This window comes from Buceros rhinoceros, unplaced genomic scaffold (genome assembly GCF_000710305.1).
Source record: "Buceros rhinoceros silvestris isolate BGI_N320 unplaced genomic scaffold, ASM71030v1 scaffold16381, whole genome shotgun sequence".
Lineage (NCBI taxonomy): Eukaryota > Metazoa > Chordata > Aves > Bucerotiformes > Bucerotidae > Buceros > Buceros rhinoceros.
Window position 1 is genome coordinate 95370 of NW_010392667.1, and position 16310 is coordinate 111679.

General features: G+C 39.6%; 1 protein-coding gene across 1 annotated transcript in view; it reads right to left on the bottom strand.

Annotated features, from left to right (window-relative positions):
- The window catches only part of MED27 (mediator complex subunit 27), a gene marked incomplete at its 5' end in the record, with an annotated part of 85206 nt that extends 71420 nt beyond the window's left edge, over window positions 1-13786 (bottom strand). Inside the window, one exon of the mRNA XM_010144580.1 lies at window positions 13642-13786. Within this exon, the coding sequence (XP_010142882.1) occupies window positions 13642-13786 (145 nt within the window). The remainder of the gene's footprint in view (window positions 1-13641) is intronic.
- Window positions 13787-16310: the final 2524 nt, after the last annotated feature.

The window sequence follows — 16310 nt, forward strand, 5'->3', positions numbered from 1 at the left end:
AGTGACTCTTAAAAGGATTCATCTTTCCATGTACTGTTAATGCAACAAAATCCTTACTATGGCGTGACCATCATCAAATATGCATTTACTAGCCACACAAAATCATAAAATTACTTTGAAATTTGTTTGAAGACCAGCTAAAAGCATTTGAAATGCAGTACTCTGAGTCAGGAACAGTCCCCATGTCATTAAAGTCTACTGCACTCCAAACCCTTTCTCCTCTGTCGCTCTGAGGAACTTCCACACAGAAGGACAGCGAGTTCATCAGTACAAGAGAAGAGCAAAGCTTAACAGTGACAAAGTCGTATCAAATTAATACAGCAATAATATGGTTCATAAGGGAAAAATCTTGAAGAATAATATGTTTTGGTTTACTAAATCAAATCTCCTTCTTCCCCCATGAACCTCTTTTTCACTTTAGGATTCCTTTTGCTTTGTTGCAGGGAAAATGGATTGTATCTGAGCAGGTGAACGTTCTGTGTCCTTGCTGCTTTTCATTCATGCAACCCACTAAGGCAAAGCAAGAAAACTAACAAGACGTTTATTTAGCTCTTTATGCAGATATGCCGCCTATTAGACAGAAACAGGACTTTGAAACACCATACGTACAAAACAGAATAGTCCAGAGCTGTTTGGTCTCTGGACATCCACATAATACCAAGCTGCCACATGCACCACTACTAATGAGATGTTTGTTTGATTTCCTACAACCAAAGGTCTCCGCCCATTAAAACGGTTATGCCAACTCTCTATTCCATCTGTGCTGCACTTTAAATGGACAATATCATCCCTTGGATGCATCAACTCTAGCAGCTGACTGGATCATCTAACAGAACAGTTAGACTGCAGCTTCCTTCACAGCCTTCCCCTGAAAAAATGATTTGTTTCTTCTATTTCTGTGGAGTATAGTGGATGACTCCTCCTCTCCACTTCAGGTCTTCCAGAAGGTAGTTGTTGGCTTGGAGGAAATACAACTAACTAGCTCCCTCATGGACAGGAGAAAGCAAGCACATTGACTTGTGCCCTTTATGTCTTGATGCCCTAGCTGAGTAAATTAAGATGTGCATGGAAAAACCAAAGAGCACCAGAAGCAGGTGCAAGACCTAGAAAAGCACAGTAGCAATTTTATATCTTCTTCAATCTTCCTGAAATGTGATTACAGTTGACCTTTAAATCTAGTAGATCAACCGATCGATTCTGCTGGAACAACCCTGTATATGGAATCTAAGAGCACACCCATACTTAAAAAACTGCCAGTGGCTGCCGGGCAGAGTCATTTGATTTTGCTGTAAAAGTTACCAAGATTTGTCTCAATTGATTTTACTTGCAAGAAAAACACAACATCTAAACTGCAGCATCAGCAGACACTAAAGGTCTTAGCTTCTCGCAGGATGAATGCAATATCAATAGTTATTAGGATGTATTCATACAAGGTACACAAGAGGGATGGAAAGAAGATGCTAGTAATCTCACTTAATCCTAACGCAACCTCCAGTCAGGTTCTTTAGACTGTGGGAAAAAAAATAATGCAAAGAAAACGATAAACACTCCAAAGTATTTGCCAGGCAAGATGTTGGAACTTGGAACTGAAGATATATTTAATACCTCTTTAAGTAGCAAAGCTTTTGTGTCATGTTAGATGTTAGTTTTATTTCAGCTGATCAATTGCGCTTCAACAAAATAACCCCAAAGAGGCTTTAGGATGGTATTTGCCTATAGCGGGCTCAGAAACAAGAGCAGCAACTTCTAGTGACACTGCTTGTACACAGCGTCTCTCAGATTTCTCACAGCACACAGTCCGTAGCGCAGCCCTCATTTTACAGGTGGGAAAACAAAGCCATGTATAACAAAGCAACTGTGGAAGCTCATACAGTAAGGTAAGGACAGAGGAAAGAAGAGGATATAACTCCAGAGTCCTTCCAGTCCGATTAGAAACTTGGCAACACTGCCGCTCCCGAAACCTTCACCCTCTCCATCAGAAGTGTCTGAAAGTGTCCACACAGGGTATCACCACACACTTGAGTTCACACAGTCAAGATACAAGTTCTTTTATGCAGAAAGTCAATAACTTGACTCCATATTACATGCTGGAGTGTCCAAAGGAAGCAGAGAATTGAAGATGGAAGGTTAGCTTTTGCTTTATCAAACACAAGAGGGTTGCAGACTTGATTGACTCTATGGTCTATGGAATTTCTACAAACAGCTTTGAAAGAGGCACCAAGCAGTGCAGCAAACCTAAAAAAAAAAAAAAAAAGCACTGAGCAAACTGAAAATGCTACATTGAAAATTCTGAAAATACAAGATTTGACTCCAGAGTAAAACTGAACCATAAGGCAAGCCAGGGAACTCGTGAAGCCTGAGTGCAGAGACAACTGCAGAGAAAACTCTAAATAGAACCCAACTGAAAGCATATGGGTAGGGCAGGGAACATCAGAATAAAAATTTAAGGGTAAAACACAGTGATGTTTCTTCTTAAAAGTCATGTAGGAAGAGAAACATCTATCCAACCTCATTGAGAGATAACCTGGGGGGAGGAGGAGCTATTATCCTTTTAACTTGAGACAAGTGACATTTTCTCTGAATGAAGAATTCTTTTAACATAAAGAAAAGCCAACTTCTGAAAAGAGACAGAGCCCAGGAACAGTGCAGTAGTTGAGAATGTCATCATTTCCATCAAAAAGAAAAAATGTTTTGCAGAGATTAGGAACAGCTGTTTCAAACTGAATTAGACTAAAACTGGGAACAAGCTGTCAAGACCCAAAAAAATATATTTTATACATAAAAGGACATATTTGATTCAGCTGTTTTATCATGGTGGTCAGCCAAAAGAGAAATAAAGTGACATGCTGAGATTCCAGACGTTGTTGCAAAGACTCTCTCATTTTTAACACTCTATGTAGATTTATTCCTTGGAGCATTTGGAATAGGAAAAATGTCAAACAGCTCATATCACAGATCCTTGAATATTTTCAAACCCTGGGAAGCTTAGAATGGTTTAAAGACACCTGATGACTTTCTGCTCTAGTCCACATTCTCTGCATCTTCTGTGCCAGTAACAGGATGTTGTAATAAGGAAAATACATTCAAATGACATTGACATGAAACAATTAAAATAATTCACTAAGTCACCACTTGCAAGCAGCAGTACATGCACACAGCTCCTTTTTGTGCAGGCTTGCAGATCTGAGGAGGCTTTTAGTGGGTAGTTTCAATATCGATTTCCACAGGAATTGCAGTTACATATAATGGGAAGTAAATACACCTATTTTAGAACACACTGTGAAATGCCACATCTAGATGTAACTCCTTTGTGTCTGAAAGCCCATACAGTACACAAAACACCTTGCGGACTATGCCACTATGCCCAAATCCAAACACAACCAAACGAATCAAGACTGGTGCTGTTTTGAACAGATCTATTTGTTCCAAAGTGCAACTGCGAACATCAAAGACTCCTGTGATTTTATTGCATGCTGTAAGATGTAGCCATTATACTCTGCTTTCCATCCAAGTCTAAAATAATAATCTTGAAAACAGCCTTAGCATTTCAACACAGTCATTACTTTACATAATAATGATACATACTAATTCTACCCAATAAGTGTATTAGCTACCACTGTCAGCTTGTCAGTACATGCGCTTTTGAAGAGGAGGTATCTGCGAACAGCCAATTCATGAGCATATAAAAAAACGGACGCTCCAAGAAATGCATTTTTAACTCACCAAGACACCAGGCAAGAGGGCAACTGCAGCCACGCACCAGTTCACCTTTCAGAGTACTCTCATGGTCCGGCTTTAGGCATTTGAGTACTTAAGTTCTCAGCAAGCTTAGTGGAGGACCATAGCAGGATTGAATGTTTCACACTAAGCCACTTACAGGAAAGCACAACAAGGTAACTGCTGCTCAGGATACATAAACTTTTGATCTTTCTGTGAAAAGATCAGAAATGTGACAGACTGGCAGCTTTCATTAAATCCTCTTTTACTAATTCAGGGGACACCTTTCTCTAGGGATACTGTAACAGAACGAATGTTAGTGGGTGAAAAATTTTATTCATGGTTTTTGTTTCTTCTGGAAGTGAAAACCTTACATCCAGGCATTTAAAATTAGATAAAATGAACTGCTATACATGCTTGGGCTAATCTTGTATTGGCAGAGAAAGTGGGAACATGTACTGATAAGTCATCTTTATCTCCAGGACGTCAGGATTTTACAACTTCAATAGATTTAAATGCCAAGATGATGTACCAGCAACAAATGGAGTTAGGAGAGAAGTAGCTCTGTGTGCTATGTTCATATTCTCTTCTCAAACCCCTTCCAACTCATGGAACTACTCAAACTTCTAGAAGACCCAAGAGAGGTTTCTGCAACTACTGAACAAGCCTGACAGCCAGCCGTCAAGTTACATTATGCTACAATTCTTAGTACCATGTTTAGAACATTGTTTTTCCCCATTTCTGCTCCCAGTTGATGCAAAACAGAACAATACAGTTGCAGGGGTTTAGGGGAAAGAAAAAAACCCAGGCCCATTTCGCAAGAGGCAGCATTTTGCACGTCTTGGTTTTCTATGAAATCTGCTCATCGTACATCATTCATCAGAGCAAATTCAAGTATCCCTAAAAGCTGGATCAGCTATCCAGCCAGACCCGAAATGAATCTCACCTGCAAAACCAAACTTTTTCAGAATGTAAAATGACCACATGCAGTGCAAAGCGTGCACTTCCTTAATGGCAGACAACTTGCTTCAAATTATCAAGCAAGATTTGATTTTATCAACAGAAATATCGTGGAAAGAGCAAATTCACTCTGCAAGGTCATCCGAGATCAACGGCCCATCTTTTTCAACACACCTCTATGTTAAAACCAAAAACTGGGCACAGGTACGAACTGCAACGGTACTGATGTCATGGTCTGTGACGTCTTATTTGCATCCTTGAATTATCACATCAGAGCCACAAAACACCACTGCTGCTGCAGGTCAGGATTATTCTTTCCTCCCAGGAAAACAAAAATCAGTGTGCATCGATTCCAAGGGGCAAATCACCCCAGACCTTCCGGCTTACATGCCTTCACCACCAAAAGCCCATATTAACTACTGCTGTTACACTTTTTCCAAACGTACAATTCCATGAAACAGTAGCCAAACCAGTGGTCTGAACTATACTGTGGATTACAAACAGTTCCTTACACAGACTATTTTCAATTTTATTAGCTTCTGGGCTATTTCCATGTTTTGTAGCCCAGTTATCAACAGTATCTGATTAAGATACAATGGGGAAGAATTGAGTATTGATTATATGCAAGTCAAACAATTAAATCACTCTGAACTGCCTGAGGGGACCAACTCTAGTAACTCCAAGAAAGAACTCAAAAAAAGATTAGAGATCAGCTCACTTCTGCACTAAAAAACCCCCAAATAAGTCACACAAAAAGATCTGACAACAATAGTAGAGAGCAACAGGGTGACATTAAATTTTCCATTTTATTTGATTTCCTCTAGAAGCTGTAAAAAAAAATCTGTTCCATATAAAGAATATCAATGGGATGCTTATCACCTGCATCAGTTATTTCATATTAGTGTTCATATTCCTTGAATGCCCTTTATATGAATGTCCCCATATGCTTTACAAACACCTTTAATTTGCCTCAAATAAAGTGAGAAGCAACTCCGAGTTTCTGAAAGCCTCTGTGCTTTTGTGGTGGCCACCATCCACAAGATAAGTCAGGCTTTCATCACCAGTAGCAAGTCACGCTGGGGCTGAGGGTTTCTTAAAATGCCCTTCTTGTTCTGGATTCCTTCATACCCTTCAATTAATCCCTAGACAACAAAGATTTCCAGTTATACTTCGTTGGACTTCTCAGCTTCTAAAAGGCCTTTCTTCCCGTCTGATGGTTGTACCATGACTTTATTCATCTACAAACTGCATTTCTGTGCCTGTGTCCAGCTTAGTCTGATTGAAAGTCTGTTATTAATACAAAGCAATGCAGTTTCAACCAATTTGGTTTGATGACCACATTATACAGCTTAGAAAGGGAAAGCAATACACACTTCAGCATGAACTGTATGAAGAGTTCTTGCAGAGGAAAATAATGGAGCTAGGAGAAGAAGAACCAGCAGTGGGCAGAAGTGTTCTGATTAAAATAGAGTAACATCAATCATTTCCATCCTGAAATAGGCTAACAGCTAGAACATTAATACTTATCAAAGAGACCGGAAAAAAACCCCCACTCATTAGCAAATAAAGGTGTTGCAAAGCATTAAATAATTCCCACCAGCTGACAAGAGGGCTGTGATTTATAATCGTGAGTATCACTTCCCATAATTAGGAAAAGTGAGACTGGTACTGCTTACAGCATTGTTTTGATTGGAGCCTTGAAAAATACTGTTGAGTAACAACAAACATGAGCACAACACCAGAAAAACACCGTATCATGCTTTCAGGCTGCTTTAGATCTGAGGTGAAGTATTCTAACAAAACCCAGGAAGAAAGACAAATTCTGTCCGGACACATATAACCTTCTCTCACAATAGCATCCAAGTGTGAAGTACTTTCTTCCTGAAAGAACTAACTAACCTCACTCTACTAAAATGTCAAAGAAATTAAACTATGGCCAGTTCTCACCTGCTGTAGCAGCTCACCAGTAGTGCAAAGAAAAAAGAAACTGGTAATTTGCATTTCCTTTTGTGTCAATTATTCGGTGTCAAAATCCCTTCTGTAGTTATACTCTGCAACAACGAAAGAGTTAAGATTGTCCTGGGTAGGACTTTTGTTATAAACCAGAGTAGGAATCAGATGCAAAGAAAACAAGAGTCCAAAGGCTGAAAATTCCAGGGACTCCCAGCTGAGGAGGGAAGATACATCCTCCAAAAAGAAGCTGGACGTAACTGATGTCATCCATCCCCAATGCCCCCAGATGCTGCTCTAGGCAAGATCTCCAGGGAGAATAAAAACCACACAACATATAGTAGCTGGTGATTCTGCCTTTACTTCTACTCTTGCTATTAATGTAAACTCTGTCTTCATTATGCTTTTCACTATTTTCCCCCCCTCTCATTATACTAACTTTTTTTTATTAAACTATCATTGTATAACTTAAAGACCCTCAGAAAAATTGTGTCCCACCTTTTTCCTTCTTCAGTAAAATATACATAGATTGTTGCAATTCCTGCCCCTGCTGCCCCCACCTTACATTTCGGTACAATCACTTTTTTCCTCATCATAGTTTTTCCAGTGCTTTTTCCCCATCACTGTAATATCAAGGACAATTTTCGCACTACCTGAATATGCCATCCCCACCACTGCTGGTCACCAAAATCAACCCTGCAATAATGAAAGTCAGTATTCTCCAGGCAGACAACTGAGGAATAATTAATAACTATGGCAGTTGGAAGCAAAGAGGTAACCACCTGTTTCCTAGTCATAGTACAAAAAAAGGAAAGGGGGGGCTGAGGGGTGGGAAATTAATGTAATTCTGAATAACAAGGGCATTTCACCAAAACATGTGCCTAAAATCACACAAAATTAAAAGCCTGTAAAGGGCATTTTTCCAGGCTGCCAGGCAAACAACATTAGTCACTCGCTATGTAATACTTGGCATCTACAAACCATTTCTGTCCAAAGGGCCCAATGCACTCGAGACACATTTAGACTAGAAACTCTCTCAGGAAGTAGGTTAAGTATTATTATCCTATTTTATCTGTAAGAAAAACGAGGCACAGAAAAAGTCATGCATGCTGTTTGAGTTACAACAAAAATTAATACGAAAAAGCAAGACTAGAATCCAAGTGGCCCAGCTCCTATGTTGTGCCCTGTGTACAAGACAACACCCGTTCACATACTGTTCCTTTTTCCAGTGACAGGAATATAAACTCCCCTGGCTTATCTGCTCAGGGAAGGACTCCACAGCCAGTTATCCCTAAGCGCCTTCCCACTCAGGCTCCACCACAAAGCACTGATTCTGCTCTTACAAAGCAGATTAAAAAGTGCTCTTCAGAGTGCAACAGAGATATCCTTGCAGGGACTTGTCACTTCCTTTCAACTCAAATCTTATTTTATTTTTGCAGTTGTTCCCCTCTGTGAGCAGACCAAAGGATTTTAGTCACTTCAAATCTTTTCTTAAAGTAACTTCTTCAGAGCTCCTGCTCACTGAGAATACCAGTATTTCAAGCTGCACCACTAACCTTCCCACTCTTAACCCCAGCAACCCCAAGTGATCTTCGAAAGCAACCTCCTGCAGCACTGGGCAAGCAGATGATCCAGTTACCATAATCCAGCTTTCCTGAATGTCACACACTGTCACTGACACTACAGTACACCTGAAAAATAAATGTTTCCCAATTTGGGTGGATGAAATCTCTGTAGAATAAGCTGGATCTCCGTGCAACAGTATGTCATAATATTGTAACACTGCATTTCTGTAGAAAAAAGCCCTGAAAGGACAAAATCTTGGCCATCTGCCTGAACTTCCAAAGAGCTGCCAACATAATAATTCAGTTACATTGTCCATGCTACTGTAAAACCACATTAAATTCAAAATGTTTGAATGCATCCAAAATTTAAAATTAATGTTCCTTGGAATGAACACTTGGTTTTACAATCAAGATGAACAACAAAAAAATTTACCTCAACAGTGTTCCTCTACTATTATGGTTAACATTTAATGTCATTTATTGTCATTAAACTCAATATTTGTGTCTAATCAATACTAAACTACCAAGGGCAGTCGTAACAAGTCTGGACTTTCTCTACAGGCTCTATTGATTTCTTTTTTTGAGAGGTACAACAAACACAATTTATACAAATAATTTATCAGGGAACACATCAAAATAATTTAATAAACAAAACCTATATATTCCTTTTCTCTTCTGTCTTGTGACAGAAAATCATTTGAACTCATTAATGATAATCTTAACATTTCAATTTTAAATTTATGTAAAAACAAGAGGAAGTCATGAAGTAACAAACTTAAATCCGCATATTTTTAGTATACTTCAACATGCAGATCAACAGTAATTTTTCATCATGTATTTGCCAATATATTAAACAAATTTATGACAACTCCTGTCCAGCTTTGTTCACTTGGAATATTTACAATACACTGATACCACGAAGTTCATGCAAGTTGCCATAATCATCTTTTCAGTTAGTATTGTCACCTGGGTGAGTAAACTCTGCTAATCCTGCTACCACTCAGCAACTCAGGGAAGAGTTAGTTTGCTGCTATCTAATAAACTCAATGTTTCTCAAGTCTGGTAGGAAGAGCAACTCCATTGTGGTGGTTTGGTATCTGATCCAGTTTGCACAGACTTTTCAAATAAACAAACAGAAAAGAAGCTAAAAATCTTTACCAGTGATTAAAGCTCAAATGTTGGGCATGAATTACTTGACAGCACCCCATTAAGAGAGAGGAAGCTTTCCCTATCAAAGCATTTACCTTGCTCAGTGGACATAGAAAATGCTGTGTATTTTCTGTTCTAGTGCAGTCGATAGAAACACCTTAACAGACACTGCCTCGGGCACACACAAGGCGAGGGTAGTCAAATGCTTTGCCAAGAGGATGAAACAAATACTCACTACAGGAATAAACAACCTCACTAAAACAGGAGATGGAAAACAAAAGATTATACTACTCAAAGAATGAGTTGAAAGTCGGGGATTCCACAAACAGCCACTCTGCTGCCAGCATTACTGTTAGCTGGATCAGGCAACCACACCATCACAAGCTTTATTAAACATTTTATATATGGATAAGTATATAACATTGGTTTAATCACTTTATCAACAAGTATCCTTCCCCACATAGCCCTTGGTCACCCAATATTGAGAACAAATACCAAGAAACATGCAGTTGCTTAGAAAATTACGCTCTTATTCATGAGATCAGGGTCTCATCTGCTGCAGAAAACAAGCACCACCCAGGACAAAGGAAGCCCAGAACAAGGGCACTTGTTACACTGTCCTAAAGAGCAACAGCGGGTTCATCTTCCAGTCTCTGTCACAAATATGAGGTCCCATCTCTTTTTTTTTTTTAAATCAAAACTTCATCGGGATTTAAGTCTACTAAGCAACTTTTAAAAATTCCTTTCATCTAAACTTAGAGCTGATGTGCTCTACCCCGTGGTAGTTCTCCTTGAATTCCAACAGAATGCCAGCGGCACATACCTGGTAACAAGAGGCAAGGCAGCAGCACCCTGCAGCCCAGTCCTGACTGCTCCAAGGAGTTTCAGACCACAGAAACCACCCAGCTGCTACTGTCAGCTTAGATTTCAGCCACTCAGACACAACAAGCACGCTACCAAAAGACTCCAACAGCTAAGATGTACATAACTACTAAAAGCAGATTTCACTACTGAACAGTGACAGTCCACATGAAAAAAGCCCTCCTAATTTCTACAAACTTCCTACCTTGCCAGTAACACTTTATCTGCATTACCCACACAATGATAGCTCATTTCTATCTTATCTAATATTATATCTTCGCTATTACATTAGAGGGCACATATGGATCCTTCTGGGAAACAGCACTTCAATTGTAATGAAGAAAACCTCTTTTCTTAAATAAAATTAATAATTAAATAGAATTGAAGAGGAGGGGGGGGAAAAGATTTATCAAGTAGACCTAAATATTGTTCCCACAGCTGCTACATGCCTCCAGGCACCTCACAGTCAGTGAAGTCATTTACTTGTATGATTTCTACTGACAAAAGAAGTTAAAGCAAAGAAGAAAAACTATTTAGCTCTTGCATGCAAAAAGATGAACTTCAACTTCCTGCATTTTTCAGCTAGAGCTTGAGAGCTCTGTTAAACACCTGGAAAAGTTCCTTTACAGCTGTGTGTGCATGTAATTAATGCATTTGACAAGCTGTTGTGCTCCCAAACAGCTGCTTCCATTATACAGACAAGTTTACCATCTGCAGAACCATTGTAAACTACAGTGAGCAAATATCAGGGTAGCAGGTGCTAATAAATAATAAGCACTGCCAAGATAACACACTTCTGTAAGGAAAGTTCTCATTGTTCCCACTGTACTTTTCTGTACTGCTGGAACAGGAAAACTTCAGATACTCAGAAACAGATGAACTAGTGCTGTGACTCACAGGACAGGTAAAATAAGGTTCAGGACAAATACCTCTAAAATCACAATCAAATGCAAGCCACCTCTGCTGCACTAAGCCTAAGAGTTTGGTCAGTAAATTTGCACCGAAAAGTGGGTCTTCTCAGAATACACAACCAAGCACAGCTAGAAGTATTAACTGTGGTAAATAAAACAAGTTGAAAAGTGTCAGGTAAGTCTCATCTCCTACCTTAACACTCACACCTTAACCAGAGAACTATCCATTTACATCTCTTAGTAGAATCTTCACTACACTTCACTGCCACGTAACCAAAAAAGCTTGTCCACACATCCAAGACCAGATCAAAACTGGGCCTTTGCTTGACCCAGCATCAAAACAAAGCCGTGAACATAAAGAAATAATTGTTCTAGCATCCAATATCTTACGAACCACCAGAAACAATGATTAATCCAAAAGAACCCCATGCAGTACCATGGACAGCGCGTTGGTGTGCTGACCACTAACTGGCTTCTCACGAGATGGCCCAGTTACTGTCACTGACCTCACTCACGCCTGCCCTACAGCCTGCTACTACCAGCCTGCCCGTGTTTTAAAAATAAAGAGAAGGCACACTCATTTTCCCTGTATTTCATGAACGTGAATTGCACCACAGCCCCAAAACTGCACTCCATCCATCCTCCCCTGGCAGCCGTGTGGCTCTTCGTACCATCAGTAATGCATGAACAATCAAAGGAAGGAAAATGCCCTTCTCTCAGCTCATCAAAAATACAAGCAAGCAAGCCACAAAGGGGTCACAAATTAAAAATTAAATGCAGATAGACAAAGTGTATTGACACATCACCACACTAAATCCTCCCTTCGAAGCAACAGAAAACACCAGACACACATAGTAAGAAGAAGGCGGCCAAAAGACGTAATGAAATAGCACTTATTCAAGAAGTGTATTTAGCAATGAAGAATTAAGCAGCAGCACACATGAGCACCAATAGGGTCTTTGGTGCAAATGGTAAATCCAGCAGCTAATACCCTCATCCACGCAACACATCTGCTGGTAGAAAGAGAGGCGACCAGCCACGGCTGCTGGTTACTGCAGACCCTAGAAAGGATGCCAGTAAAGTTCAGAAGACCCATTAGGTAGAGATTAGCTATTTAAATACAACTTAAACGGCTGTACAACAAGTCAAAGACAACAGAAATAGAAGAAAAACAAGCATGATTTTCTCCTGGCTCATCTAACTGCGTATACAAGTGCAAGGAATACTAAAACCTTCTGCTTTCTGAAATCAGAATCCAGTACTACAAAAAACCACTCTTCAAAGATCCATAATGCCTCAAGTTAATACAAAACTCCATTAGAACATCTATGTCACAGTTATCCCATTATCATCCAAGTTTACTCTGATAATGACCTAAAGAAGTAATTAAATCACCAGACAATAACAAGAATCTGCCTACGAAGTATTTGTGCAGTCTGAAAGTCTTCCTTGCTCATGTATTGTAATAAATAATTTAAAGTGGAACTGTTTCTTCTAATGCCGTAAATATTTTCAGATTTATTATTCCTGCTTACTTCTGCTGTCTTGTATAAGGTTGTTAAAAGCTACAGCTCTGGAATCTCTCATTAGTAATAATTATCATAGTAGAAATGAATCCATCTTTCATATTTTGTAAGAGCTCACTAGTATTTTGAACATCATTTTAAGAAAGCTCTTAAATACTCATTCATTTAAATATTTCTGTAAAAAGTAACAGGCAACCTAAAACATAACGGTGCTGAGATCGAGACCAGGAATAATTGCAATAATGCCATGTTGATTTATTTAATAAACTCAGATGTGAGGAAGGGAGTCTTGCTGACCAACAAGCAGACTGTTCAGAGCAGAGAAGGAAACATACCTCTCTAGTTTCTGTCTCTGGATACATTCAGCACCCAGGTTTACAAAACTGAACGATGCTCCCAAGAAACAAGTTTCTTTCAAGTCAAACAAACGTAAGGAACTGCACTAACATTATCTGCCCAGGTTTTTTTAATTATTTAAAATTCAGTGCAACAGGTACAATCTGAAAACACTGGGTATGTCAAAGCTGTTGAATACAAAGTTACTGCTGAGACCATGCGCAAATGTAGTTTAGCCACAGAAAATGGCATGGAAAGGCATCAGATTTCTGATGATGACAACTTCCCTACATGTTTATTCCCTAGAAATAGATTTGGAGGTGACACAAGCTCTTAATTCCCTGCTCTAATATCCTACTGCTCTCTGCTACAGCGTTTACTGCCAGATGTAAGGACACAGCACACCTTTATTTTCTATCTACGTAAGATCCTAAACATCTAATAGGGAAAGTGCTGTTCTGCTTTTGAAAAACAAGGGCACACCTCAGCATTGCAAAAAAGTTTCCTCTCAATTCAAACACCATTTTTACCCTCAAAAGTACGTTTAGGTCCATCTTATGCTCTCCAGCTTTATAAAAATCTCGGCAATTTTGACAGTCACAATCACTCAGAAGTCTACTCCCTCACAAGTCAAAGACAACTAAATCATACTGAGTATCCTGTTACCTTATTTGACCATTTGTAGGCTTGAAGAAGTTGGCTGTAAAGAGGTGTTTTGTCCTGAACAGGATCTAGGCTCAACAGTCCACTATTGTGCAGGGGGTGGTTCTCAGATGGTTTACCAACCAGATTGCTCAGACGCTCCAGTTCACTGAAAGAAAACAGAATGGCATTAAGTGTCAGATCTGCAGATACACCTATCTGGAGACGTACAATCCTCCTGCAGGGACAAAAGTCATGCATGAACTCTATTTTAGTATCTAAGTGAGTTTTAAATACCTCCCCAACTCCATAAAAACCATAAGCACTCTCATCCAAACAATTTTAAATGCTCCATTAGTCGTTAAGCTCAGTGCTTCTTAGGGGAGAAAGTACAAGTGGACAGTCCTCTAAGACAACCTAGAAAGAGCCAAAACTACGGCACGTCCTGTTCACAAGCACTTCCAAAACCCAGGGCATCTCCTGAGCACTGCACACCCTCAGAAACTACAAAATTCTGACTTTAGCATTGCCTGCAATACTAGAAGTACTTTTTTAACTATTGAGCAGGCATCTAGATGCCTCTCAATTTCGTTAAAGAATTAGAAATTAATATTGTCCTTATATAAGTATACAGAAGAATTGTCATTAGTCCTAAGCCTGGACATGGTCCTGCACAGTTTGTAGATTTCCTCGTACATTTGTAGACATGCATAAAATACTCAGCTAAAATGTAATAAGCACCATTTCACCATGAAAAAAGAATCTCACTGAGAAGTGATCTATTACTGCTTCATATCTCATTTGTCAAACACTATATTTAACAATAACAAAAATTAAGCAATTTTTAAAACTTGCATTAATCAACTGCAGAAGAAAGACTACTCTGAACAGATATAAAAAGCAGTTTTTCAAGTGACATGACTAATCAGGTGCCTTTTCTTTTGAATTCTGGATGTTACATCCTACTCTGAACTTTAGAACTCCCACTAAATTAAAAGCAGGATTTAGACCCTTCAAAGGGTAACTTCTAAAAGTCTCCCTAAAGAAAAATACCAAGTTCTTAATTTGCATTTAATGAAGGTTACAAAAATAAACCACAATCAGGGAACTGACAGTTAAGAGACTTCCACACTTTACTACCACAAAATACTCCTTTATTCATGCCATTTTCTTCAATTTTCCATGGCCAACATTCTTTCTAAGCCACTGGAGCTGTGAACACTCATGAACATGCTTAGTATTTCTTGACAAAAGAATACAATAAATTAAATGTGAATAGACATAAAAACTAAAGACTCGTTGGACAGGGATCCCAGGCAATACTTTCACGACATGAGCCAAAGTCCTCTGGTAACATTAACTTCAACATACCTTGGAGTATTTCCTTGCTACTTGAAATCTGTGCCTGCCACACGTGTTACAGAACACGCAACACTTAGATACCGTATAAATTACAGCACCTTGGGGCAGCTATGTTTCAAAAAAGACAAATCAAACGTACTCCAAAATATTATTAAAAAGGAATCAGAAAAGAAATGCTCACCAAAGCACTGACAAGGACATCCACACGTGGGAGAGACAGTGAAAAAGGAAGTGGTGAAGTTTGATGATGAAGCTGTGCTCACGCATGGCAGTTACAGACAGAGGCTGACTGCAAAGAACCACACAAGAACTTCACAGCCCTGAAATACTGGATGATAAACTGCAGAGCATAGGAGTGTAAAATACTACACATGAGATAAGATAGGTCAGAGCCAATTACTATCTATTATTGTTTGGGAAAAAGGTTTCGGGGTTATACTAGATAATTCTTTACAAAGCTACCAAGCAAGGTGAGAAGAATGACCAAAGGAATGGCCTGCCTTCCGTGTAGGTAACCGTGAAGCCTCCTCAACTTGAAATCAGTAAAAACCAAACGGATACAGCTGAGTACAGCATCATTCATGAAAATTATTAGTTCCATCTTTCCCAACAGAAGGGAACAAAATACCACAATCAGAACTGAAATTCAACACGGCCTATTACCCAGCAAGAAACAAACTCTTGTAACACAAGACCCTGAACAACAAATCTCTGAAGGCCAGACGACGTGCTAGGAAAGGGTCCTTACGCGCTTGCCCTGCCCATGGATACCTCCTTGGCCACCACTGATGGCTCCCCAAGGACACAACCCAACCCAGCCATCAGCTGGAAGGATCCACACGGACCATCAGCTTCAACAGTTTGTCTCCGTTCCTATGTAACAAATCTGCTGGTACCAAACAACTACACTTATGAGTACTAACTTTCCAGCCTTACAAGTTCTGGTAATAAAATTGTCATTCTTGAACCATTTAGATGCTACTGAGCCAGAGCCTAAAAAGTGTTTAATTTTTTTTTAACAAAGAACAGAGAAAAACAGAAAAATCTCCTTGCAACCAAAAGCATTCACCTTGCCAATGCAACCCCACCGACAGCTTCTTTTTTAAAACAAAACAAGAACAAAACCGAGGTAAAAACTGCGAGCAGCATTCACCCCTTTGGAGGGTCCGAACACACCACCACAGAGGGGTACCGGGCTCGAGGCTGGAAGCAACAAAACGGAGCGTCTTCGCATTTATTTGCCCAATACTTTCACCAGGAGCAAAACCGGCGCCGCCGAGCGCCTCGGCGGGGACAGGCCCAGGAGGAGGCGGGGACACGCCAGGGGTCCC